Source organism: Falco biarmicus, chromosome 5, assembly GCF_023638135.1.
Source record: "Falco biarmicus isolate bFalBia1 chromosome 5, bFalBia1.pri, whole genome shotgun sequence".
Classification (NCBI taxonomy): Eukaryota; Metazoa; Chordata; class Aves; order Falconiformes; family Falconidae; genus Falco; species Falco biarmicus.
The window spans coordinates 91,182,205-91,209,946 of record NC_079292.1 but is presented as its reverse complement, the minus strand read 5'-3'; the positions used below and the strand labels follow the sequence as shown (position 1 = coordinate 91,209,946).

The following is a 27,742-nucleotide window of genomic DNA, read 5'->3' as shown; positions in this document are numbered from 1 at the left end:
TTTCATTGTTTGGAATTACTTTATTACTTTTCAAATGACACCTTGTGTCCCGGAAGACTGTATTTTTGTCCTTTAAGGCAAAATTTATGGATCTTAGCATAGTTATGAAAGGGGGGAAAAAAACCCCATACTATATTATGAATGGAAAATTATTTCTCTTTGTGATTTTAGATTGAATGGTTTGTATTGACATCAGGAGGAGGGACTGCAGCTGCCTATCCCTTGTAGTCTGTTTTCCCTGTGGCACCACATGTGACGAATGCCGGCCAGTGACCTCTGAGCACTTGCTGTTCCTTCCTGCTTTAGATGTCAGCTGATACTTGCTGGTAGTGCCAGGGCATCTGAAGGTAGAGGAAGACAGCTATGACAGCATCACTGCCTGTTCTGGTCAGGTTGTGGACCTCAGCAGATACAGAAGAACTCAGTGGAAGTTCTTACTTAGGAGCAAATTGATAATACCATCTGTTCCAGGTAGTCCTCCAAGAAAGAAGCTGAGAGCAATTAATTAATTTTGCTCTCTAACTCAGCCTAGTGTAGCTCACAAATGGTTTTCAGTTGTACCTGTCTTGCAACACGGGGCAGCCAAGGTGCTGCGTTATTGTCCCCTGTGTTGCCTTATGTCCAGTTCCACCCTCTGTTCTTGTAGGCACAAGGCTTCTGCGTTCTGGATTCTTCCCCCTCGGTGCCCAGAAGGGAGTCAGCTGGACCTGTGCTGCCTGGCTGACACTAAAGGAAGACGACTGGGTAGACAATCTCTTAAAAAATATTGACTTGTCATCTCTTAACCTTTTAGAAACGTGTTCAGCCAAAAAAGTTTAAAAGGCAAAGGTTGTTCTTCTGAGTCTTCCTCAAAGAAGTAGTGCTGGTGTGCAGTTAAGATTAGCTGCCATGTGTTTAAGAAGTAGAAGGAACAATAAACCAAATTTGGTTGAAATAGCCTATTTATGAAAGAAGAAAACCTAATAATTTATTATGGGTTGGGATACAAATGCTATCCTTGGGAGACCAGGGTAAGAAGTAGTTGGGCTCTCCCATAAAGTCTAGAAACTCTAACCATACCGATCTCCATCTCCGCAGCGGGCGTCGTGGCTGCAGGGACGGGGGCACGTGTGAGCAGGAGGGGCTCTGCTCGGTAACATTTCGTTGGACGTTTGTGCTTCTGGGAAAGGCAGACACAAAGGTGAAAGAAAGGGGCAAAAAGGCAGCGGGAGGGAGAGCTTCAACACATGGTTGGGGGGTGGCAGAGACAAAAGCTTGGAGTATGAACCTGTGCCGGTGACCCTCGAGGGTGAGAAACACTGAGCAAGCCTGGGTGGGCTGCCCCTGCAGCTGGAGAAGCCTGTGTGAAACGGGTTGTCATCAGTCCCTGTTGGGCACTTTTGGTTGAGGGGAGGTCTGTATGTTGAGCACTCGCTCAGTGCTGAGGTTGAAAGCAGGTTCCTGGTCTGTGTGATGGGGCTGGGGTTTCAGTCCCTGTGGGATGCGTCAGGAAACCACGGAGGCGTTTGGGCAGCTCTGGAGAGAGCTCTGTCCCTGCAGTCCTGGCCTCTGCGCTCTCAGTCCCTGGGTGCATCTGTTGGCTTTGTGAGGTGGCAGAAATAATCACGGGCTTCTGCGTTTCCATGGCCCTTCTTCCACGGCTCTGTGCAGAGAACTCCGTGAAAAACATTCTTTAAATTTGTATTTTTTAAGATAGCTTCTGGAGGGCTGGAAAGCAGGTATTCTGGAGCCCACCATACTGCTGTCCCACCTTGCAGACACTTTGGTTTACTTCTGAGACCCAGAAAACTGTGGGTGACTTTACAGTGGGGTCTCAACTTCTCTAGCACGGTGGGGGATGCTGACCTGCCAGTCCATCCCCGTGCAACGTATTCTCCTCATCCCCTGCCAGCACTAGAATATGAGTGTTTACTGATGTGGTTATCACTGCATCTGACTATTAAGTTAGAAGGTTTTCATTTTTTGAAATTATTACAAGAGGAGCTTTCAGGATTTCCCAAGGCTGTGCGTCCCTGTTGGTTCAAACACCCTCTGTATTTGAAAATTTCCATCTATGTGGTTTAAATAAAGGAACAGAAATGACTTGGAGTGCCATAGCAGTATAACACATTCCAACTTCGTCAGAAATACCTTGTCAGCTAATCCTGAAGTTAGTCCATGTGTCATGGTCCAATTTGCATATTTTTGAAGTGATAAATTAGGTAACTGTCACATCATGCTTATGAAGAGGTGCGAAGTTGAGTGCAGCCTCTGTGCAGCACAAGCAGTGGGATTTGGCACTTGGCTGCAGGTGTTAAACCTTGCAGGGCACCGCGCTGGATCCAGAGAGCTGGAGGTGTGCCTGGTGGCCAGTTTGTCAAAGGAGGTGTCTTTTAATTAAATCTTGTGACAGGTAGCGTGTTCCAATCTGTACTTGAATATTCTTAACACACCACTGACTTTAGGCTTTCCATATCTAGTTTAAATTAATTAAAACAGATGCACGGCTGTCTTTGAAGAAATTAGTAGGTGATTACTTTGTCATAGAGACTGTTTAATTTTTATTACTGGGGGGAGGAAATCCCTGAAAATGGAATTAAGTTTACTTGTAAGCGTTGGTCATTTACGTATGTGAAAAGAATGCAATGGAGGTGATGGCTTCATTCAGTTACTGTTATGCTTGAGAGAGAAAAAAAAATAAATCTCTAAACAGGTAAAAATCATTGTGGATTCCATTATGGATGAAGAGTACATTAAAAAAAAAAAAAAAACAAAATTGGCTTAACTTGTTAGGAGAATACTGTCATTAAATTGCTAATCATATAGTTATTGTGCTGTTTTATAGAGTGCTGGTGAGAGCAGTGAAATTCGGCTGCTTTCAGGGCGTAGGCAGTTCTCTGCGCTCCGTGACAATAGACCCTCGGCAGTTGTTGCTTTCCCCTGGCAGCAGAGACCCCAGCCCCCCGGGGCAGCAGCTGAGTGCGGGGTGGCCCGAGGGGGTGGGGGCTGGGGGGGGCGGTGGGTCCCCCCTCCATCCTCGTCCTGTCTGCTTGTGCAAACCGGGGAGTCGCTCCTCAGCCCTAAATTGCTGCTGTTTCAAGCGAATGGCGGTTTAGGGTGAAGCACCATTGATTTTTATTTGGCTTTAAGTGCTCCACACTAAATGGTGACGATTGAGGAGCCATTAGCAGCTCATCGTGTGGGTCCCTGCGGGGGGGATGGGAACAGCTGGGGGCTGCGGCTTCACCCCAGCCCAGCCAGGGCATCCCTGCGCTTCAGCCCGTGCTTCCCTGCCGAGGTGGCTTCCATAACTGCAAACCTGGGGAGGTTTCAGTGGGAAATGGGGAATGCAAGGCATTGCTGCAAGTACCGATTGCTTTTGTTGTAACACTTCTATCCTAGAATTCCCTATAGTTTTTTGAAGCTGAATGTCTTTTGTCCTTTTGTTTTGTTTGTGTGTCAAAGTACAGTTGCTCACGTTCAGGTTAGGAAAGCAGATGAGAAAGTTTTTTGTGTGTGTGTCTTTCTTTAGTCTTTTCTCCCCAGAAGCCAAACTGCCAGAGGACCAATGCTTTGGAAGAGAAGAGTGATCCCCCTTATGCTGCTGCTAATTCCTTGCTCATTTTGATTACTCTGTGCTGTTACCTTTGTAGTAACTTTGTTTTGCTACTGCTTGGCTTATTTTCTCATGCTTGTGATGTTTGAGAAAAGTAATGAAATGATAATTTGTAATGGAAATCCTTCCTTTTCTGTGTAGGAAACTCACAAATGGGTGCTACCATAGTAGATGCATTGGATACTCTTTATATCATGGGGCTTCACGATGAATTCAGAGAAGGACAAGAGTGGATCGACAAAAATCTTGATTTCAGTGTGGTGAGTAGAGCTTGGCCTAATCTTTCTCGAGTCCTTTTTGCACTGTTCCTCTTGGGGGGGGGGGACAGGACACAGAAGGGGTCTTTCAGCTGGATCTTAAACTTACGATTTGAAGTATCAGATGCAAGCCGTAGTGAAGTTCTCAGTGTTTGTAACTTTATCTTGAACAAAAAAAACCCAAACACCCAACCTTTTCACACTTTAATTATAAGTAAAGATACATCTATATATTGTATTTTCAGAGTACAAATTGGATAATGGAAGAAAGGGAAAGTGGTCAGTGAGAGCTAACAGGGTCTCAGAAATGAAGGCAAGAAGGTGGAGCTTTACTTGCTGGTAGTGGTTGGAGATAGTGGAGCTGCAAAAGACAATTTCTTTCCAAACTACGGTGTATAAATGACTTAACAATACAATTTCTTCTTCTTTCCTGTCCTTAAGATGTTTTAACGTGATGAATGCCTCTTGGGTCACCTTGGTTTGCTGACAGGTTCTGAATCTGTCACAGGATGTTTCCGGTTGACCAGGCAGCATTTGGCATTCTTCATTGTGTGCAGAGTTTGGAAGTGTTAAATGGAAGAAATGGCTCTTTTATCCTTATTGATTACTGTCCTTACTACTATTTTGGGACTGTCACAGACTGACGGAATTTGTATTTAAGTCCTTGTACTTGTCCTGTGGTTCCAAAAATAATTTTCATTCAGTAATGCACAAAATGAAATGTAGGTATACAGTCAAAATTGGGCAGATGCTTCCCATTGTTTTTATATTACATCCTACATTTCAGAAATGAGGAGTCTGGATTTTTTTTTTCCTTTTGTGTTATACATCAACTGTCTGGCAAACATTAAAAAATTTCTGTTCTGCTTTTTTCAGCTAGTGCCAGATAATTATTCAGTCTAAAACTGAAGACCCTAAATATATCAGAGACAGTGTAGACATAATGGTACCATTATGAGGGTGAACTAAATTATTTCTGTAACTCTTGTCTGATCCGAGGCAATCTCGATATAAATTTGCAAAATTAATCTAGGATTTGGGTGGAAGAAACTTGCATGACCCACTGGGGTTCAATTACAGCTTTCTGTGTATCAAAAGACATTTCTGGAGGTTAATGCCTTGCCTTATATATACACCAGACTTATTTCCTTATATGGTTTGAAGCTTATAAATAAATACTTTAATTTGCTCCTCTTGGATTCTTTTACTGGGAAATAGAAGTCATTGGTTTCAGTCTACACTGTACTGTTGCTTGTGTGATTCATGTCTTTAATAGGTATTAAGTGGAATCCTGTGGTGTATTGTTGATACTTTTCTTGTATCACCTGTATGTGAATGAAAATATGTCTCTTACTAAAAACCTTTATTTGGGAGTATTTCAAACTTCAGACTTCTAATCATCAGTGCTATTTGAGGAAAACTTTAAAGTATTTATATAATCTTTTAGAAATAAGTAATATGTGCAAAATGCATTTATTTTGGATACATGCAAAATGCATGATAGAACCACAGGTACCATAGAAATAGTGTGGAAGGAAAGACATAGCTACAAATACAATTTCGACTGTGTGCTACTTGGTGGGTCAGCTTGTACAGCGCACATTGTGGTGGCTTTTCTGGATAAAAGGAAGGAAGGAAAAGTCTCCCTTATCTCAAAATCTTCTAATAAAACTATATTCCTGTGTCTGATGGGTTGAATGAAGAGATTACGGGGCAGACAGATGGGGTGTGTCCAGGCAAAGGAGTCAGTGGGGGAACGGAGGGAGGCAGAAAAATGTTAAAACTATATAGTTCCTCTTAATTTTTCAGAGGACTGAGTCAAAAGGTACTGGTAAACTTAGCCCAAGGGTGTTAATGTGGAGGAAGGCAGTAAAATGGTTTAGTCTAATCAGTTTCTCAGTAGTCTTGCAGTAAATGTCATAACATTAAATATGTAAAGGCTGTTCCTAGACAGAGACTGTTAAAATGGAGCTCTTGGTAATTCAGATTAAGAAAGCGCATTACAAGAATTCTCTTAATTATTGTTCTACTTCATCCTGTAAACTCAGAAGATTTGTTGTTATGCTTAAACGTAAAAGATGCTGAATCATGGAAATGTAAAGTCCTTGCCTTCTTTCTCACCATCCCCAAACAACTTTAGTTGCACTTTGTGGTAATAATATGATTAGAGAGCAGGAGAAAAAACTAATTTGATTTTTTTAAAAAAAAAAAAAATCAGTTTAAGCTGTAACTAGAATTAACACTTGGTGTCATGAAGATGTGCACAGGAATGTCAGTATGGATCGAGATACCGAAACACTACAAACCTTTGATTGTGGATTGGCGTGCCTCTGCCTTGATGATTTTTTTTTTCCTTCTTTGATTAGGGGGTTGGTTAATTATTTACTCTCTTTCTGTTCTAGAATTCCGAAGTGTCTGTCTTTGAGGTCAATATTCGCTTCATTGGCGGTCTTCTAGCAGCATACTACCTTTCAGGACAAGAGGTAAGGAGGCTGGAAGGTGTCTGTGAAATACTCTAGCAAATATTGCATATGAAGAATTTGCTAGAATCTTTGTTTCTCAGTAGTTTGCAACCTAATTTTACAGCAGCAAGTTGTCTAAAGTAACCAAATTCTTAAGAATATGAAATCTTTAAAGCTTGTTTCTGTGCAGGTCTCAGCCAGTGTAGCACCTTTTGTTAGAGCTTTAAAATGCATATTTTATCAAGATATTTTCAGAAAATACCCACTCAAGTAAACATCAGCCTGAAATGTCAAGTCACTAACTTCTCACGCCAAAATAGCTTGGTTTGTTTTGATATTCTGTAACTATGATGAAGAAAGAATAGTTTTGTCACTTATCCTACAAGGCTGTCGGTTTGCTTCACAAAAGCATTACACAATCTTCTTACCATTTTCTCAGTGACAAACTGAGAAATACCAAGCCAATTCTATCCTGCTCTTGAAATTTCTATTAAAAAAGATCATAAACTTATTCTTCTGAGCACTTATGCAAAGACATGCTTAGATTGAAACGATGCATATACCCAAAGACTTACAATCATAGCCTACTTCGGTCCGGCAGTAACGCTGCTCATAGCTCTTATTTCACCTACTTTAACAAGGCTGGAGCCCTACCCAACCTAAAGTCAAGGCTCTTCACGTGTCTTACCAGCTACCTGTCTTTTGATCTATTGCCTGTGTCTTTGATTTATCTGGTTTTATCCTTTATTTTTCATGGCCCTTCTGTAGCCCGCTACCTAGAATATTAGGCTTTCAGCCATATTTCATGGCTTAAGGTTTGATAAGCGTCAAGGCATTCATATGTATCTTCCTTCTTTGTTTAGGGGAGCACCACATAGGTATCAAAAAGTTCTAGGGGATTTTTAAGACCTCAGCCCTTAAAATAACCAGGAGAAAACCCCATATTTATTGGTTCTTTAGGTCTTTGGCATCATCCTGGGATCTGACTTTTCTCCTGGAGAAGTGTCTTCTCTTTGGAAGAGCAGCTTAGTGGCAAAGCAAAAATCCAGTGCTTATCTTGAAAGAAATTGCTAGTCGATTGTTCATCAAGTGTTACTGCTTCACTTCTTTAGCGTCCACACCCTCCAAGCCCTCCATCTGCAGAAGGTTCACCTGCAAGCCATCCTTTCTGCTACGGCGGCTTTGTGCGGTGCGTTACAGGAGGCCCAAAGGGAAGGAAGGCAGCGCACCATTTTGCCCCTCTTTCCTTTGTGGCAACTGAAGAGCCGGCTGGGTGTTTGTGGCAGTGAGCCCATCTGCCTTCCGGATTTGTCAGGCTTAGGGCTTCCATCAGAGCTCCCTCGCAGCTTGGTCAGGATGCCACCCTCAGAGGGTGGTGCTGGGCGCTGGGGTTGCTGGTCAGCCTTTTGAATCTGCTGCCATGGCACCGCTGCAGGTATACAGCCTTTGTAGCAGCCATCCCTTGTCTTGGAGTAGTGGTGAAGCTTAAGCTTGTTAGTTTACACTTTTGTCCTAACAAAAAAAAGAATAAAAATCAGCGGATGATCAGCCCAAATATTAACTTGAGGCAGCTTCTGCGTTTCATCTAGGTCAGCTTCATTAACCTACCAGTTTTCTTTGGAAGGCTCCCAGAACAGGAGCTTTCTTTTGCTGTCAGACATAACCAAGGACAAATGCTTGTGGTTTTGTTTCTGTAGCCAAGAAGCTTCCTGGAGGGCAGCCTGAGCCGTGTCAGCCTTGTGCCGAGGAGCAGCTGCCGTAGCGAAGCTGGAGCTGTTTGGTGTGGCCATGGTGGTGCGGCCTGTAGGAGCTCAGCAGCACGGTGAGGCACGCTGCCTTGCCAGAAATCTGTGTTTCTTTTGCTTGGAGCACAGATCACACTGAGTCCTGTGTGATCGCTGAAGCCTTCAAGCATTGAGTAGAGCGGTCCCACATGCTCTTTTCAGCTGGGAACGTTGATCCTGTCTCTGGGTAACTTACTGAGGCTGGAGTGTGCTCCTTGGAGTCCTCTACCGTGAGCATGAGACACCTCGGAGAAAGAGCAAAGACCCCATATCAGTAGCTGGGTTGTTTGTATAGATCAATACCACACCTCTGCACAAGCCCCTGAAAAGAACTTTTTTGCCCCAATATGCCTGTGGGTACAGCCAGACACCACCAAAACACGTGCTTTGCCTGCATTTGTGAAGCGGAGTATTTCTTTTCCTTCCAGTTGCTTCTAACCGCTTGGTAGAGTCAGAACAAGCTCCTTTGCTTAAGGACTTTTCATCACCACATTTCATTTCTTTCCTTCTTACAAAGCTTTTATCCTCTGGCTTTCCTAAATTTTGGCCACTGGGTTGACTTTTGTTTTTAGAAATATTTTTATGGCATCAGTCTCTCCAGTGGACTTCACATGCTTCATGACTTGTGGCAAAAAACTATTCCTGTCAAAGTGTTCATATGATTTTTTTTTAATTATTTTCCAAAAGAAGAACTCGTAAAAAGTGTTCAAACTGAATTTCTCTCAAACTAGTGTGGCAGGTGGGGCTGCCTCTGGTACCTGAGAGACTGCTTCCGAGTTGGGTGGTTGCTCTGCAGTGTGCCGTGTGGGTAAGGCAAGGAAGGGGCCTTGAGGCTTTCCAGTAACTGAGCCCGGGAGATACCTGCCCCTGAGAACTTACTGGGCTTGGAAACAGGTTTGAGATGCCATTTCCAATCTGGTCTCCTCCCTTCTGTTCCCAAGGAGGGAAGGCTTTCCTCAGCCCGGGGCTGGGGCACGCTGCATTCAGCCATGAGAGCCACTCCTTAGCCCTGCTAAAGCAGGCGAGCCTGACCCCGCCGTCGGGGTGTTTTGCCTGGTCAGGTTGGGAACATGCACACGGGCTTATGCCCCTGGGGGGAGTCTCTGCCTGCTGGTGGGTATCCTGCCTTTGTTCATCAGGCCATCGCTTGCTCATATCCCTGTCCTGTGCCTTCGTGACATTCCAGTCCCCATCTCCCTTCCTCCAAGCCCCTACTTCCGTAAGACTGTCGCTAGATACTGCTTTAGAAGGTTTTCATACTAATTTCCATACTTCTGATGCCTTGAAAAATTGGTCCTGTACAATGAACAGTCTGCTTGGAATGAATTCTGGTTTTCCCCTTTTAGTTTATATAAATTCTGCTTAGGTCTGCAACAAGAGTTACTGCTACTTGATGACAGTTCTAAAAGATGTTCTTATTTCATTTTGACTTCTGTCGCTCAGTGCTGGTAAAGAAGCTGTAGTGACAACTATAAAAGAAAGTGTCCAAGACTCAGTTATGGAAGTTCAATCATTAAGTGGTCTCATCTGGAGAATTTGCTTGTCAGTGTGCTTTATCTATATGCTTTTGCCCTTTGTATGGAGAGGATAATTGTGCTTGGTAGGATTTTACCAGATTATGAATCGTAATGGTAGATATTGATCAGTTTTTAAATACAGCTGGCTATTAGTTTAGGTTTTGGTTTAGATTTTTAATTTTTTTCTTCATAAATTGTCCTGTTTTTAATGCTCTTACTAGAAACATGTTTTTAAAAATTAGCATGACTCTGGTCTCCATACTCTATTTCAGCTGTCGTGTTAGTGGTATTACTCAGAGGAGCATCAACTGTGCTCGTGGTTTTAATGATGCTGGTTACTGGTGATGGTAAAATTTTAAACCTTTTGTGTTAAGATCGTGGGTGTTGCTGTCACTTCTTGCTGTAAGAGTTCCTTCTCACTGCAGTAGATGGGGGAATAGTGAAACGGAGCTTAAAAAAAAAAACACAAAAAACTGCTGTTTTTAGCAGCTGACAACTTGGCTTGAAATGCTGCAGGCTTGTCCTGTCTGGTGTTGAGTCACAAGCCTTTTTTTGTGGAACACGACACCTGTGAATTTTTTAGCAGCTCAGCCTTTTACATGTGGGGATTTCTGCTGGGCTTCCTCAAGTGATGAGCATGAAAAGCTGAAGTTTGAGGAGGATGAGTTTGCATGTCCCTCTGGCCAAATGTCTTGGTTGTCTTGCCTCACTGTACCTTTCTGTTGATGTAGAGACAAAACAGTTTCTCTGCCTAACAGACAGTGCTCCTGATTTGAGGAAAATCACCATCTTTTTTTCCATTTTTCCATGTCAGAATGCTTTTTGGATAGAAGAAAATTAAGGTATGCTTGTGAAACTCAACGCTGTGTAAAACCTGCCTGTGCGTTCTGTTTCAGTCTGCTTGATCTGGAAGAGCACTGAGGTTTCCCTGGTGGCAGGGCAGGTCGGTCTGCAGCCTGGGAGGCCCTGGATTAAATCCTCTGCACAAGGAGTTCTTCCGGGCTGATGGTGGACGGGCCATCTGGTGTCTGGCTAGGTGTATATTTATCAGGTCAAAGAGTGTGCCTTCTGTCTCAGCTCCTACATCGCAGTGAGGTCCCAGTCTGTCATTGCTTTTGAGATTCTTGGGGATTTTTTTTAAGCTTTGAACCTGTGCCTTTTGTCCAAAGTATATTATTGAAATATATAATGAATATATGCTAAAATAGTGGAATATAGAGTCATAGAATGGTTTCGGTTGGAAGGAACCTTTAAACGTCATCTAGCCTAACTCCCCTGCCATGGGCAGGGGCACCTTCCACTAGACCAGGTTGATCAAAGCCCCATCCAGCCTGGCTTCCAGGCATGGGGCATCCACAACTCCCTGGGCAACCTGTTCCAGTGTCAGCACCCTCACCGTAAAAAAAAAAAAAATTTCTTCCTTATATGTAGTCCGAATCTACCCTCTTTTATTTTAAATCCATTACCCCTTGCGCTATTGCAGCAGACCCTGCCAAAAAGTTCACCCCATCTTTCTTACAAGCCTCATTAGGTAATGAAAGGCCTCTATAAGGTCTTCCTGGAGCCTTCTCTTCTCCAGGCTGAACAACCCCAACTCTGTCTGACTGCCCTCGTAGGAGAGGGGCTCCAGCCCTCTGAGCATTTTTATGGACCTGCTCCAACAGGTCCATGTCTCCTTTTGTACTGGGGACTCTAGAGCTGCATACAGTACTGGGGACCCCAGTACAAGTGGGCTATACTGTATATTGGATTATTATTATTATTATTAAATTATACTGTCAAACCAAAGAAAGAAAAAGAGACTTGATAAGAAGTGGAGGAAAAAAGCGTGAGATCTCCTGAGAGTGCTGGGTGTGCAGGCAGGCTCTCTTCTGTTCTGCTGTGTGCCAGAGCTTTCTGCCTAGTTTCCACTGAGCAACCAATACAAAGTGTTTACTTCACTCATTATTCCTTCTTAAGCTGTACGTTAATAGGTGTTATCTCTGTGTACCAAAATCTCTAAATGGGAAATGCAAGATTCATTGTTTCTGTACCCAATCAGGAGCTACTAATTACATATTTTTGCAGATAAAGGGTTTAGGAGAGTTGCTTTGAAAGTGGATGAGAGCCGTATCGTGAGAACTAGGCACTCCTTTTCTCCATCCCAGGTTATGATAGAATGGATAAAATTTCTACATTTTGCATTTTGATCGAAAAGGAAGCACGATCTTATGTTAAGGTGCGTGGACTGCAAGTTTTCCACCTCCTGAGTTCACAAGCACCCCTGTGCTTCCCGTTTGCTGTCTGTCAAATGGAGTTAATGGGCCTCGTTAACGTGCTGGCAGTGAAGTATGTAATGACTTCTGATCTGAACCGAGCCAGGCTGTTCCTTGGCAATCCCTGCAACAATCCTTTAACTTTTGCAGGGACTAGGCATGGCATTCGTCATGCTGGGGGCTGGGGGGAGCGATGACACTGTGACATAGTTGGTAACAAAAATAAGTAGAAATGAAATGTTCTGTATACCTAGTCTGGAGTAAACATTGAGTGTGGCAGTTTAGGATGAAAATCATCCTTACATGAATTAAAATAAACAAAAAAACCCTAAAAAAACCCCCAAACCCCAAATGAAAAGGCAACATTTCTTTGTGTTTGCATTAATAGATTTGTCTTCTCTTATGCATCATCCTGGCACAAATCCATTTTTTGTCTTTAGCTATGAATCCACTTTTTTTATAGTTTTCAATGATGCCTATCAAGGCATTCTTTAGCATTTTCCCTAGAACAGTACGTTCCTTTATGTTAATTCCCTAAACTTACTGTATAAAGGTGTTTTGTGTTCATCTTTCACTTCTTACCTAATACTAATGAAATAAAATATCTTGATATCACTCTTGTATGTAAGAGCATCAGGATGGAAATGGTTAACGAAAATATCATGTATATACAGAGATCAGAACAAGAGCTTGCATTTCACAAAAAAAGGATGCTATTGCAATGTACACTTTTATTATTGGAGCTTTCTGTTCATACAGTCTTGAAAAAAATCTCTTTCCAGGGAGGTTCCTCTGTTACTTGGAAATCGGCTGGATTTTATAGCTGATTTCTCAGGATGTGGTTTGAGAAGTCTTTCATCTCCCATAGCATCTATCCAGTTCTCAGAATTAAGACTTTGTTCAAGATCAGTTGTGTTTGGTGCTTGCTTCTTCACTGAGTAACATGAGGTTTTCTCTTTACTTTGTTGCTATTGGTAAATCCTTCTTTTCAACACATTACCTAATTGCTCTTTATTGGGTGTATGATTGGTTACATGTTCTTCTACTTCTGTCACATTTGTGGATCTGGGACTTTTTTGGCATCAATGTAGCTGATACTGCTTTCCAAGGAAGGCCAGGAGAGCTGCTTTGTAAAATCGCTGCCTGTCCAAAGTGTTCAACTGGTGGCACATAAAAGCAACAGCCAGGCAAGCGGTAAGAATGAGTGGCACAGAGATCTTTCTGTGTTAATGCTGAAACAGCAAAGCTTGCCAGCAGACCCCGCAGCTGGAAGTTACAAAGTCGATCCATGATGAGTGTGCCTGAATCTCATATCTGTGAGAGTAGGGTACCAGGAGATCAGGAATTACTATGTCCTCAAGGCTTAGGACAGCAAGATGTCTGTCAGAACCTGATGTAGGGTACACACTGGAATCTTCGGCAGAAATGGCATTTTCTCGTTTTCTCATGGTGTGCTGAATCAAATGTTCGAAAAGCTCTAATTTCTATTATGCTGTCCCCACGCCTGGTTGGTAAGGGAGCAGGAAGTACAAGTAGGACATCACAGACCAGCTATGCCAGCTGAAACAAGCTGCAGCTCTTCATATCGGTTATGTCAACCTCTTTGAGCTCGTAAAGGCAGATGGAGATTTCCTACAGCATCTTGCAGGATCTCCAGCCCGCTGTTCCCCATTTCTGAAGACCATCCAAAAGATGGCAGTGATGCCGAACCCTGCCAGGAGCAGTTTCTTCACTTCAAGCCTTTGTGGAGACACTGTAAATTAACTTTCTGCTGTCCAAACAGGAGTTTGTTCAAGGAAGGAGAGAGACAGCTGCAGAGCCCAGGCAGTGCGTACATGCAGAGTAATCCTGTAATTAAACACACTATATGATCATAGGAGCAATAAAGCATAAACAAGATAAAGAGCAGTGTTGCCATGTTTTTGCAAACAGAGAAGATAGCAGCGCTGATTGCTGTAACTGTAAAAAAAGCCGAAGATTTTGAACACACATTTGATGAATGCGCTTCTCCTTGACAGCTGCTGCCCAGTAGCTCCCAGCAGTGACTGCACCCACTGCTGGAATGACTGTGACACTAGTACCACATGCCAAATGCCTGTCCGACTTCTTGAGGTATAGATAAAGTCCAGATTTTTGAGCAAATCTACAGGAATCTTTTCACAGTGATCCCAATCATAGGCATGTCCACTGTCTCTGGATACTGTGACATCTCCCCTGAGGCTTAATAATCCTACAGTACAATTTATTCCCTGGAGCTCTCAAAGAAGTTGCAGTTACCTTTCCTGGATGAGGCCCATGCTATCGCCATCATCCTCACCGAAGAAGGAAGACGACATAAGGCTGAGAAAGGTGAGTTTCTGATGGGGCTGGCACCAGCAAGGCTGGCTATCCCTGCTCTTCAGGAGAAGGGACTAAGAAGCAGTAATATCATCCCATCTCTGGGGTAACTTCAGGTCCGGTTTGCTGAGTCAGCATTTGCAGAAGAAACAAGAGCAGCAGGAGGCAAAGAAGCAGTGCCACTGTCTTCCAGCTGTTCTCCATGCTCTGGGACTTCTTACTGCTCCTTTGTTTCAAGAAAGTGTCTCTTTCCAGAGTGACTGGGCGTGCTTCCTTGTTACTTGGCAAGTCCTAGCCAAGCAGGAATGAGCCCCGTCCACTGATTGTTGTGGCGTTATCTGCATTTACCCAACTGAGGATGGATTCTCCTGCCTTTGTGTCAAGTCTGCCCCTGCCCCATTGCTACAGCCTCACCCTTACCTGTGACACAGTGTGGCTCGCCATGGTGGCAAGCCCTCATTGCCATGGACATCTTCCATGGTGTGACCTGGTGGGGTGGGGAAACTCCTTCAAATAACAGCTCTTCTCATAGTCCCACCTCTCCCCTTGGCTCTGTGAATTGGAAGGGGGAGTCCTTTGCTAGTAGAGTTTCACTAATAAACCTTCCTGCAGTGTGTGGTACCTTCATAAACTTTCAGCCTTGGTTAAGGATTTTGACGTATCCTCTGCATTATTTTCTGTGCTCTCATGTTCCATGTGTGAGGAGTTGGGCGAGATGCCGTGTATACGGAGAGCGGAAAATAAAATCCTCTAATGTTGAGAGAGAGAGTATCTGGGGCAAGCATAGCCAGGGTGGAGAAGGCGGGATGCAAAATGCATGTCATTGCCAGGAGGCTGAAGGGATGTAGTTAACTGAGACCAAGAGAGTCAGAGGAATGTGGTGTTACATGGATTTCTTTTGTTTCACTGCAGACTTTCTTTCAGGTGCCTGGATTATATTGAAATTAAGATAAATCCTTTAAATGTGTGGGCTTCCCCTGCTTTTTTGAGCTTTGCCTTTGGGAAGCTTGATTCTTTCAGCCTTAATAACCCAGGGCATGAAAACTAACTCAGGTTGAAAATGTATTTAATGGAAATTTTGATTTGAAGGAATTTAAACATGACATCACTTCTTGTAGTTGATGTTTTGCATAACTTGTGTCTTTCTGTATAGGCAAGAGCTTTATTTACATCTTTTTCTAGTCTTTCTTCTTTAATGCTCGTTTTGAGGGGGAAGCCTATTTGTTTTCTGATCCTCAAGAAGTCTTTGCTTGTTTTGATATGCTTGTGCCGTGTTCGGGTTTTTGTAATTGTATCAGGGGCTCTAGAATGCATCTTCTCAGGGGGTGGCTTTGGTATGGGTACCCCCCAAAGCGGTGTGTGTGCCACTGTAGCTCAGTGCTGCAGCTCCTCCGTTCCAGCTGGGAGATGGGCGGTAGGTTGCGGGTGCTTGGGGGGTATAGCCCTGTCCTGAAAATCCATGGGATACCAGCCCAGCCAGAGGGGAGGTCACAGGGGAAGAGCTGCTCATCACTCCTACCTTCTGTGCAGGAGCTTTGGCAGATGGCTCACAGCTTTATAGGCACCCAGGAGGAACCTTCTAAACCTTCCCTGTAAAATTCTTCGGCATGTGCTCCGTGAAGGTTTATGGTATTCTTGGGAGGGTCTGTGTTACCATGCTAGTTTCAGACATCAATAATTGCATAGTGGAAGGACTTAAGGATAAAAATACTGGAGATATTCACTGGATTTGGGGTGCTTCTGTAAACAGAAGTGTGGTTTTACCTTTCCTCAGCAATTAGTGTTCTGAGTGCCTGTGGTCCTCCCAGACTGGAGTCCTTAAAACTTCTGGAAATCTCACATGATGAACCACAAAAAGGAATGGTACAGTTAGCAGGGGTCCCTGAAAACTGGGATGGAACTAGCATCTCACAGGGGTCTATAATGAAACCAAACATCGAGGCCACGGCTTCTGGGTTCCTCCCCCCAGAGGTTGGGCCACAGCTGTTTGCAGCACCATTCAGGGGCTGTTCCCAGTTCTTGCCTACGTTCTGGTTTGACTGAGAGGGCTAGTTAAGTGATACGTGCTTTGCCTAGATCGTTTGTTAGCAGTCCGTAAAGATTTTCAGGGCGTGCAGGAGTTAACCCCGTCTTGCCTTTAGAGCAACAAAGCATCATCATCGAAGCATCAGCATTGTGGAGATGGAGAGAGTGCACAAGCCACCTGCTGACTGCTTGCTTCCCCCGCCATGAAGTGGAGCTTCACAAATCATTAGAACTCCTAGTGTGACTGACAGAGGCAAATAAAATATTCCTGCTAGCAATAATGCATGGAAGGACAGGAGCCTGGAGGTGGGTAGAGGGTCAGTTGTATGGCACACGTGGTCGTGCTTGAGAAACGGCATCAAGTAAGGAAAACAAAGTGAATATTATTCTACCTGCTGCTGTGTGATGGTGGCAGGAGGACACTTACACCATTATGACAGTGTGTTCTTGTCTGCTGATGACTTATTAATACAATAAAAAGGGTGGCTTATTGTTGAATAAAGTTATTTAGGGTATTTGCAATATAAGAAAAATTAATGATTTACTTTTGCCAGCCTTAGATATAAAGCAGTTCCTTTACATGATTGTCTTCCTCATCTTTATAAACACCATCAAAGCAATATATCTTTCTGGGCAAAATAATAATGTAATTCACATGGATAAACCCAGCCTGAAATCTCATTTAAAGCAGAGAGCGAGGGCTGTTAAGTACCTGATACTCTGTTAACAGATAATTGAACTAATCCTTCCCAGGAAACTGGCAGGCAGCATCTCTTCTGTTCAGGAAGATTCTTTAATCAGATTGTTATGTATACCAATGGATGTCCCCAACAACTGACCTAAATATATAAAGTATAGGTCTTCAGTAAGCAAGGCAACGTATTTTGTGAACTGGTTCATCTTCCAGTGAAGATGAGATTTCAGTTTGCTGCCAGGAGATGAGCAGCTTGTTCATAAGTAGTTGTGACAGCTCACTGGTCTCTTAACAGGACACAGCCTGAAAAAAAAAAAAAAAAAAGTTTTTTTTTCCCCCCTTGATCTTTAAAGCATTGTTGCATACTGGGTATTGCCAGTACTCACTGCAGTGCAGCGTGTAATCCTTGTGCGGTTTGTTTACCACACTTGTAGTAAACTCTTTCTTGGATGGCAGATGACACATGGCCCAATTTACTGCTGCATCTTGGTACCACACAGCGCCCGAAGAGGAGGAAAGAAGGGGAAAACTGACTTTGCAATTTTGCTTCCTCTAAGTCTGATTGGAAATAGGTTTGCCTGTTAGTATGACCTGCTTTAAACTGGTAGAAATAAAGGACAAGGTATTTTGGCAATAGAAAATACAATAGCCATGTAGTGGTAGCCACTCTGAAAGCTCACTCTTTGGTCCAGTTCCTGTAGAGGGCTATAAAAGCTGAGCAGGTGTTTTGTAACTACTCACATGTGTCTGTCTCCTGATGACCACGACTGTTAGTTTCTGGCTCCCTCTTCAGTCATGCTGATGCTGATGGGCACCAGTGACAGCAAGCACAGTATCTTACCTTGTTATTACATTGGTTTATTGGCATTGCTGTTGACACAGTGATACGTTAATTTCTACCTGCTGAGTTTTCCTGTGTTCGTTCTCCCTAAGTTAGTGTCTGCACTGAGGGTTTTCGTGCTCGGCGTGATGTAGGAGAGGGAGTATGGCATTCTCTTTTTATCAACCAAAACCACAGTTCTTCCAGCAGGATTTTTTTTTTTCCCCACTTTAAAAAAAACAAAAATGCAACTTTGGATGTGATACCACTTTAAAACCCAGGCGTCTTTGGTTGGTTTTGCCTTTTGGAACTTGTTTTCATTCAGTGCTGACTGTTATGTTTTCCTCTTAGAAAGCAGTTTGAATATTAAAAAGTGCTTAGACAAGAACAGGTAGTGTGAGGGAAAAAGAAATGCCATGAATGCTAAAGCAAGGCTACTAAAAACTGGCAAAAATATTAACAAAACTCACGTTGCCTCTAATGACATGCGCAGCTATCCCATGGTAAAGGTGGTGAATTCTTCTGCTCTCAGGAATCAAAGGGATGCTGTCTGCAGTAGTGTTGCTACCATTTATGAGTTTGATTATCAGCAAACAGATTTATAAGGAAATTACTAAGAAGCTCTCTAGCCCATTAACATTTATTTTTTAATTCAAGATACAAAATTGTGGATGCGTTCTCTTGGTTTAGGCACTTAACTATGTGTTCAGGAAAGGTCCTTTGAGGTGACCTACGGGTCGGTGAGCCAGTTCATCTGGTTTCACTCCTCCTCCCCATCCTAGAAATTCACTTAATGGAAAATCAGAGATCATCAGTATAGTAGTGCCTTGACGATAGAAATCTTCTCATAAGAATTCATAGCTGACTGTAGATTTGCTCATGGTGAGATGGCTAATAAATAGAAAACTTCAGCAGAATTGAATCAGTTGTTCAGCCTAGCCTGTATAAATTACATCCATTTTAATGTTGCCAAAGGTGTAGACACAGGCTCCGTGTTACAGGAACAACCAACCCACGTTGGCCAGACCGACACGGGAACAGAACAAGGGGATGTGTTTTGAGTAGCTGCGGCTTTGAAGAGTACGTGGCCCTGCAAAAGGCAAGCAGCTCCCTTTGAATTTCTGGTATGAAATTCTGTGGCAAAAGACCTGTGAGCATTTGGGTTTATAAATAGGAGATTTGAATATGAGGAAGGATTTATTTCTTTATAAGTCTATGAATAAAGGGCCAGTGCTGGTATGCTGCAGACTTCTTGGTAATCCCATTCTTAAAAGGTTGTGTAAAACCAGAAGTGGTGGTAGAAAATGATGAGAAGGTAGAGGACTGAGAGTTACCTCTCCTGGACATATGTGGTGTATGACTCAATCCAGATACATCTCTGGAAGAAACGTTTCACTCAAATACTACTTACTGATGTAATTATAAAGGTAACTTGGTAATTAAGCTTTATACAGATGGTCTGATGAGCATTTTTTAATTTTGATTGCATGGTATAAAAGAAGAAATTTGTTGTCTTATGTTTCTGGCCTTGAGTTCTATAAATTATGCGGCAGGAGTTTAGGGTATTTATCTCACCATTTTTCAAAATAAATGTTTGGTTTTTCAAGTGCCTTGCAGAATTTATGCAGCTATGAAGATTCAGTGCTTACTAATTCATTGCTCATAGCTTTTGTTTGTCGACTAATTTTCTGTCAGAACTTGGTTCTCCTATATATACATGTATATAAACTGTAGATAAGCTAAATGTATTTGTAAATCTGTGAAAACAAGCCAGTTCATCCGCTTAGAAAAACTGCACAAAACGTTATTTACTCACTTTCATCGGGTGCAGTGTAATGTACTTTGCATCTGACATAGTGGAAAGGATATGTTTTTGAAGGTGTATAAGCTATGTGGTTTTAATTTTTTTTTCTAGACTCTCTCTCCCTGATTTTTGCATTCTGATCTTTGAGATCATACTGAAGGGAGGAAGGAGGCTGTGTGTAGTGAGTGCACATAGTGTGAAACAATATGTAATTTCATCTCTGTGTAACTTTTTCTGTAAAGGCAAATACTGTCTAAAGGCGGGGACTGAGTCATTTCTGGCAAAGTCTAAAGGGGAAATCAAGATTAATTTAAAATTGAAAGCTTGGCAGCACATTCAAGAGAAACAGGAGACAGGAATAACTGAGAAAGTAAGCAAATTGATACAATAAGCACAGAACTGAAGGGCAAAAAGATGACATGGCAGAGAAAAATACAGGGGAAATTAAAGAGATATTAGACATGAGGGGAGAACATGTTAGGAGCAGGTGTTACAAAAAAAAAAGCCAGTGCCAAAGAGATTAGTATCAGAAGGCAGGTATTTTTTTATTGCATGAAAATGATTCTCATAAGATTTGCAAGTATAGCACGGAAGGCTTAATTACTTAACTTCTGAACCATTTCTTAGGGTTTGTAATACAGATTTTCCTTTTTAAAAACCATAGAGAGATTGGATCTTTGGTTGGGTTGGGACCTTGAGGAGCTTAATGCAGCCCGTTACTCAGCTCAGTAGAACAGCTGGTAGTACCAAAACACCAAAGATCACAGATTAATTAAAAAACCTCCCAAGTTTCATTTTTTTGCCATTTGCTTTGCCTGGATGTATTTGGCTACAGGGGCATGTTTGGAGGCTGATGTGTTAGGGTCAGCTCTGGCTCCTACTGGTACGTTCTGGAGATGAAGCCGCCTTTGCCTGTCGGTTCCCCAGGATGTTTCTCATACTCCTGTTCCGTACAAGTACCCTCTTGGCACTCCCTCCGTGGGCCTTTCTTATGTCTTGTCGGCTTCAGCACTCCATTCATTCCCTGTCCCTCCTCCTGATGTCTTTTGTTTCTTCCCTTCAGCTCCTGTCCATGCTCTCTCCACTTCTCCTGGCACTTCACCTTGCACCAGGGGGGACTGGAAGCCCTCTGTCCTGCCCTGCTGGTGCCCCGCTGGCAGAGCTCCGTGCCCATCCTCTGTCCCTCGATGGCTCTTGTGCTCGGTTCCCTGATGACAGTCTGGTTCATTTTGCTCCCTGCCCTTTCCCCACACTCTTGAAATCAATTTTCCTCGTTGCCAACAGCTAGTGGGAGAATGTTTTTAAGCCAGGTGCCAGACATTGTCTGTGCTCTCACATCTGGTTCCTTGTGCTGCAGGAGCTCCCACGGCAAGAAGAAATCATCTGAAAGGAGACTTTCAGAGGCCCTCTTGCATCCATGGGGTGCTTAGGCAGGTGTGACTGTGGCTGATATGTTGTGCAAGCTCAGGATTGTTGCTTCTAGTCCTGAGACAATTTATTTGCAAAGGTGACTAATCTGACAGGTTAATACTGCTGGTGCAGGTAAACTTGCGGTGAAGTCGTCAGTGATGTGAAAAGCAGGGAAGATAAAGTATGAGCCTTGCCTAGGCTGAAAGCAACTTTCTAGTAGCAGTAATAGACGAGACAATTAACTTGACTGCCGTGGGTTTTGGCTCATTTAGGGGGGATGAGAAATGGTGCGTTATATCTTCCTGGAATGATCAGATCAATTTGTATTAATTAATTGTACAAATGTATGGCATTTGTATGCCAGATTTTCATCACATTTATTCTGAATTTGAAATGATCTGTGATGCTGACTGAATGGTGTAAAGTGCCTTGGATTTGAAGGCCCTTTAAAAATGGAGAACGTGTAACTTTTCTATTCAGATATGCACAAAGCCCACGCCAAGGAAGCTGATGGGGCCATTGAAGTGAATGGAAATTGAGTTTGAGGTATTATTAGCCAGTGCTAGGTAGCTTAAATGTGATTAGCTGGTTGTCCAGTACGTGCCAAATTTTTACATTTAGATGTTCTAGAGCAGAAATTTCAAATATTTCTAATAAGCTAATATATGCACAAACTCTTACGTGGGTTTTTCAAAAATATCAATAGTGTGAAACCAATGAATATTTCATTAGATCCTAAGATGCTTCAGTCAACAGTAACTAGATTCCTCATGTCTGTTTTCCAGGAAAGCAGCTTTGGAAAACTTCAGTAAAAGATAAAGATAGTATCACTTAAGAATTCTGTTTGTGACTCTTTCCCTTCTGATGGTAGAAAGCCACCATAGCGTTTATTATCTTCTGCCTAAGAAGCAGCATTTGAACATATAATTGCTAATTTGTAAAATGTAAGTAGGGAAGGTTTTAGTCAACCAGAGAATATCAGTCTTTTCTGCATTTAACTGATGCAGTTTAAGTATTTTTCTGTGTTTATTTTTCTGTCATTTGTAGACTGTAGCTGAACAATATGATCAGACAGGCATGTTAATGCTTTTCAGTGCAACTGGAACTTAAGAACTGACACTAGGATAGCGTTCCTGCGTGATCTAGTCTGTCCAGATCAGTTGATATGATGGGGTAGTTTCTTGCCATCTCTTTTGCTAACGCTTTACCTGTCCCTGTATTCAGTATTCCAAGTAAACCATGGCCTTTGTTTTCATCTCAGAACAGCCTAGAGCCCCTAGGAAAGGGGAGATCCAGCGACGTGGGTGTATGAACAGACCTGTATGCTTCTGTGAGCTTTACTGAGCTTGTTGTTTTAGAAGTAAAGTGCAGGGCACAGTTGCAGCTTTTTCCTTGAAGTCAGAATAATGCTGATACAGCAAATTTATTTTTCTTTTTTGCAAGCTGAATCTTTAACTCTCCAGACAGAGATACTAAGGATAACAAGGCTTGTGTCACCATGACTTTGATATTAGAGGCAACAATTTCATCACCTGATTTCATGCATCATCTGAAACCAGACAGCCTTTCTAGCCTTCCTACCATTCTTCCAAATTGCCAACAAAAGCTAATCTTTCAGGGAGGTATCCATCATGATTTTCTTTTATAAAAGCATTTGTAGAAGTCTTACATGCAATGTTACTGGCTAAAGAAAATGCCAGCCTAGTCTGCATGTTTTGAAAACTAAGGCAGTTTCAGAAAATCCCTTGACAAAGGTCTTTCAGTGCAAAAAAACCCTGGTTTGACTTTAGGAAGCTTTAAAGGGAAGAGAGGCATGGATCACAATGGGTGCAGGAGGCAGCAGTCGTAAGTATTCATAAATGTGGACTTTCTGAGTTTGCTGAATTAGTGATGGGGTTTCTGTTTTGGTATGAGTTGGGGGGGGGGGGGTTGGGGTTTTGGTTTTTTTTAGTAGATCAGCAAAGCAAGTTATATAATATATATGAAGTACTATCTGCTTTATCCTGTTGTTCTTGAGAGAACAGAACTCTCAAGGCACAGGAGGACTCTGCAGCAGCAGCTGCATGAACAGAAGTAACAAGTCCTGGGCTTCCATCGGGTTGAATTTGGCAGTGTTTTGAAATTTTGGAGGCTGATAGAATTAAGGAGTTAAACCCAGTTGCATTCTCTCTGCCTGTGTAAATCTTCTGTGTTTACCAGGTGCATGCCTTACAGAAATGTAGCAGCTTAAGAGTAAGGTTTAAATGAGTGTCACAGGGCACCAAAGCTAATGCATAAGGTGAATGGCATCACCCTTGGAGCACCCCTACCTTCAAAGAGGGGCCCAGGGAACTACAAGGCGGTCAGCCTTACCACAATCCTTGAGAAGGTGGTGGAGCAACTGCTCTTGGAAAGCTATTCCCCAGCCCACAAACAGCAACATTCTTGGGAGCAGCCAGCATGGATTCCCATGGGGGAGGTCATGCTCTGCCAACCCTGAGAACATGTGATGAAATGACCTGCTTGGGAGATGGAAAGCGAGCAGTGGATATTGGCTTCTTAGACTTTGGTAAGGCTTTTGGTGCTGTGTCCCGTAAGATGCTCACAGACAAGCTGGTGAAGTGCAGGCTGGATGAGCAGACAGTGAGATGGATTGAAAACTGGCTGAATGGCTGGGTGGTGGTCCCAAGTAGATTTGAAGTGTACTTCGAGGCCAGTACTGGTGGTGTGCCCCAGGGCTCAGTACTGGGTCCAATCCTGTTCAGCATCTTCATTAATGATCTGGGTGATGGGACAGAACATACCCTTAGCAAGTTAGCTGATGATGCAAAAATGGGAAGAGTGGTTTATATGCCGGAGCGTCATGCTTTCACCCAAAGGGACCTCAGCAGGCTGGAGAAATGGGCTGACAGGAGCGTCATGTGGTTCGCTAGGGTAAGCACAGAGCCCTGCACCAGGGGAGGAGCAGCCCCACGCACCGGTATGTGCTGGAGGCCAACCTCCTGGAAAGCAGCTTGGCAGGGAAGTGGTGGACACCACGCTGCCTGTGAGCTGGCAAGAGTTGCCGAGAAGGTGAGTGGTGTCCTGGGCCATGTCCCGAGTGCTGCCCCAGGTTGGGGAGGTGAGCCTTCCCTTTACTCAGCACTGGTGCGGCCACGCCAGGAGGGCTGTGTCCAGTCCTGGGTTCCCTAGAACAGGAGATGTTGGACATACTGGAGAGAGTCCAGTAAAGGTTGACAAAGGTGTTTGAGGGCCTGAAGCATCTGTCATCCGAGGAAAGGCTGATAGACCTGGGACTGTCCAGCCTGGAGAAGAGAAGCCTCAGGGGGAATCTCATCAATGTGTGCAAGTACCTGAAGGGAAGGAAGTAAGGAAAGCAGAGCTGGTTGACACCATAGCCATTTTAAGGTGACATCACAGTCCAGATTTGAGTTGACTCCTGTGTTTTTACCTCTGATCTTAGACTGCTGAGATGGATTTAGGTTTTTAAATTCCATATATAATTTTATTTTCTGTCAGAGAAAGTAATATAAATTCACAGAGCATCCCTTCACAAGATAAGTGTCTCTTGTTTAAGGACTTGTAGTCTTTTAGAAATGCTAAGTGCTGTTCATCAGGTACTTTGGTAATCATTACAGCTCACTGAAGACAGCAAAATTACCTTAGTTAAGGCGTTGTCTTTGCAGTGTCTGCAAATATTCCTTCATTTCTTCCTTGTGCATCTGCTAGGACTCGAGAGACCTACAGTGCTGAAGAGGTGCTGTTGTATCCATGTAATTCTACATAGTTTCACCACTACAGGTGGTCTAGTTTGTAGCTGCCATGCTAAGTCTCATGTGAACGTGGCTTTATGTTCTCCAGGGCCAGTTCTAGATGTGGCGGCTGAGTGCTCTCCCACTGCCAATTCATACTAGGACCTGAACTGGGAATAGACTCATCTCACAAGATCCTTTGTAATTAAGTTCGTGGAATTTATTGGAAGCAAATATGTGAAGAGGGAGTGATTTCTTGGTTTCCTGGGAGCAGGATAGCCCCCACTTGCAGTGGGAGATGCCCCAGGAACACTGTGCTGCCCACCTTGAAGGGGGAGGTGTGTTGGAACTTGGAGCAGCATGCAGGCGTCTTGCTGTGCAGTAAGGCTTCTACAGGAACAGGCAACAAAACAGCAATGCTTAGTAAGCTAGCTACTTGGTTGTTTGTGTTTGTTTTGGTTTGGTTTTTTTTTACAACTCTGCTTTATTTTCATCAGTAATCACACCATGAGCCTCTATCCCTGCTCACGCAGAAGGTCCTGCCCCACAGGCTGAGCTCTGGGTGGGTGGGTGGCCACAAAGGGCAGCAAAGAGTTCACTGCTGCAGGCTGAACTCTGAAGGTAGAAGGGGAACTATTCTAGCTGGAGCTGAGAAATACCAAATATTTTCCACAAGGGTCTGAGTCTGCTCTTGCAGTCAGATGCTCTGGGAGTTTTCATCTGTGTTCAGAATTAGATAGGTCTGCCTCATCATCTTCGTGCTTAGTGTTTGAAGGAATGTGGTAGTAATAGTAGTACTGATGGTGAGTACTTGAGTACTACGTGTTTGTGAACTTCTGCAGGGTTTTTTTGTCTGATGCTTGTTTTTTTGAGGACCCAAAGTCATCAAACCTACAGAACCAGCTATATTGCATGACTGTGGATACTCACTAGGTAATAACTTCCCGAATTAAGCAGAAGTCTGGCATTTGTTACTGTTTAAGATTGACTGAAGGGCTGATCTGTGCGCATAAATGAAAGATTCTTTACTTGTGTAAAACACCTATAATCCCCCTCAGAGTTAAGAACAGTGGCCGTTGGTGGTGCTGGAAGGAACACCTAGCAGCAGCGTTAGCACGGTACGCTCTTCTCAGAGCTGCAGCCGTACATCTCAGCAGTCACTGCATCAATCAATAAGGCTTTTGAAAGAATCATCTTAATCTTTAAGGCCTTTTCTGCGGAATGTTTTGGCCTCACTTGGATTAATAGGCTCAGGAACAAGCTGTCGTGTTGTGGGGTGGATGGCAGGTTTGATGTTAGGCGTCAGTTTAATGGATGGAAGTGGCTGAGGCCCTCACGGCTGCCTGCTGCACGCATGAGTTTTTCAATACTAATTGATGTTTTCATCTTAATGGGGGATCCGCTTACCTGATTTGGGGTTTAGGTTTTTCTGCTAATTTTCTCTTCCCTCCTAGCTGTAAACAGTTTGATATGTGTTTGATAGGAGGAAGATTCCTTCTGTTGCTGTACATCATTTGCAGAAAGAAGAGTTAACCGACCAAAGGCGGTGTAAATGGGTAGATTTAGCGTATTAGATTTTGCCATACAGAATGGAAACACTTCTCCAAGGCTGTGGTGGCTTCTGAAAACTTTCTGAAAGCATGTCTGTGTTCTGAGAATGGACAGATCAGCTGCCCTGGGGTTAATACCTGGGATTAATTCCCCTCACACCTCCCTTCACTCCCAATGTCTCTCCCCCCACTCCCCAGACGGGGCTGGGGCTGCGGCCAGTCCCTCACACGCTGTCACTGCTGCTGCTTCCCCCTCATGGGGAGGGTCCTCACACCCTGCCCTGCCCCAGCGTGGGGTCCTGCATGGGCTGGGAGCGGGGATCTGCTCCCCGTGGGCTCCATGGGCTGGGGGCACACCTGCCTCACCGTGGGCTTCATCACGGGCTGCCGGGGGGGATCTGCTGCAGCACCTGGAGCCCCTCCTGCCTCCTCCTGCCCCGGCCCGGGGGGCTGCAGGGCTGCTGCTCTCACACAGCCTCACTCCTCTCTCCCGCTGCAGGTTTTCCCCCTTATTCTTAAATCCGTCACCCCTGAGGTGCTGCCGCTGTCACCGCTGGGCTCAGCCTTGGCCAGCGGCGGGTCCGGCTGGGAGCCGGCTGGTGTGGGCTCTGTCGGACACGGGGGAACCTTCTGGCAGCTCCTCACTGAAGCCCCCACTGCAGCCCCTTGTGGCGCAAACCCAATTCAGCAGAAGGGCTGGCGGAGCGGTGAGGAAGCTGTGTGGCTCTCAGTTATTGTTCCATGCTCTGGCAGAGCGAGATCACATCAGCCTTCTTAGCTGCATGTGCCGCACTGTGTGTTTGTGGAAGCTGGAGCGATGACTCTGCAGCAGTCACAGCCATGCTTCGCTATTAGTTACTCTTATTAGTTATCCTTATCACCAACATTTTCCTGGTAACTAACTTTCCCTTGCTCCATTTTGGTGTTACTTTGTATTCTCTGCGTCCTCGGAAAAAATTACTATTTTTCCTTGTATGAGCCTTTTTTATACTGAAAAGTCATTGTCTTGTCCTCTTCTGAACATTTTGCCTCTGCACTAAATAACCCCAATTCTTTCACTGTTTCCTAATGAGCTCTGTTTTCAAGCCATCCATTCAGGTTTTGTTCTTCTCTGGCCTTCTTGCCTATATGTTCCCTGAAACACATTGCCTGTCAGCAGGGAACCACCAAGGCTGAAACAGAATCGATCAGTTCAACCTGTTTCTTTTTTTTTTTTAAAAAAAAGTAAAAATACTTACTATATGATAAGTAACCATGTTGTCTGATGCCAGCACATTATCTAAAAGCTAGAGCCTGAGGCATTTACTGATGCTTTTATGGTAAGTTGGAAACTTAGTAAAAGAAGTGACTTTAATGAGCTCAGCAGAGCACTCCGGTCACATCTGCAGTCTCCCATAAAGGGCAGCTCATCTGCCACCACTTGCTAAATCTCTATTATTTTATTTTTTTTCTTTCCTCCTACATCTCTCCAAATATAGTCTCCTGGTCACTTTGCTCCGAT

The 27,742-nt window shown here is 43.7% G+C and overlaps 1 protein-coding gene across 3 annotated transcripts in view; it reads left to right on the top strand.

The window, feature by feature from the left end:
* Positions 1-27,742, top strand: part of MAN1A2 (mannosidase alpha class 1A member 2) — a 147,177-nt gene that overhangs the window by 61,550 nt on the left and 57,885 nt on the right. For all 3 annotated transcript variants that reach the window (XR_008822007.1, XM_056339746.1, XM_056339745.1), the window contains exons 4-5: positions 3,737-3,855; positions 6,255-6,335. Coding sequence is in view for 2 of the 3 variants with exons in the window: in XM_056339746.1 (XP_056195721.1) it covers positions 3,737-3,855; positions 6,255-6,335 (200 nt within the window). In the remaining variant the exon portion in view is untranslated. The remainder of the gene's footprint in view (positions 1-3,736; positions 3,856-6,254; positions 6,336-27,742) is intronic.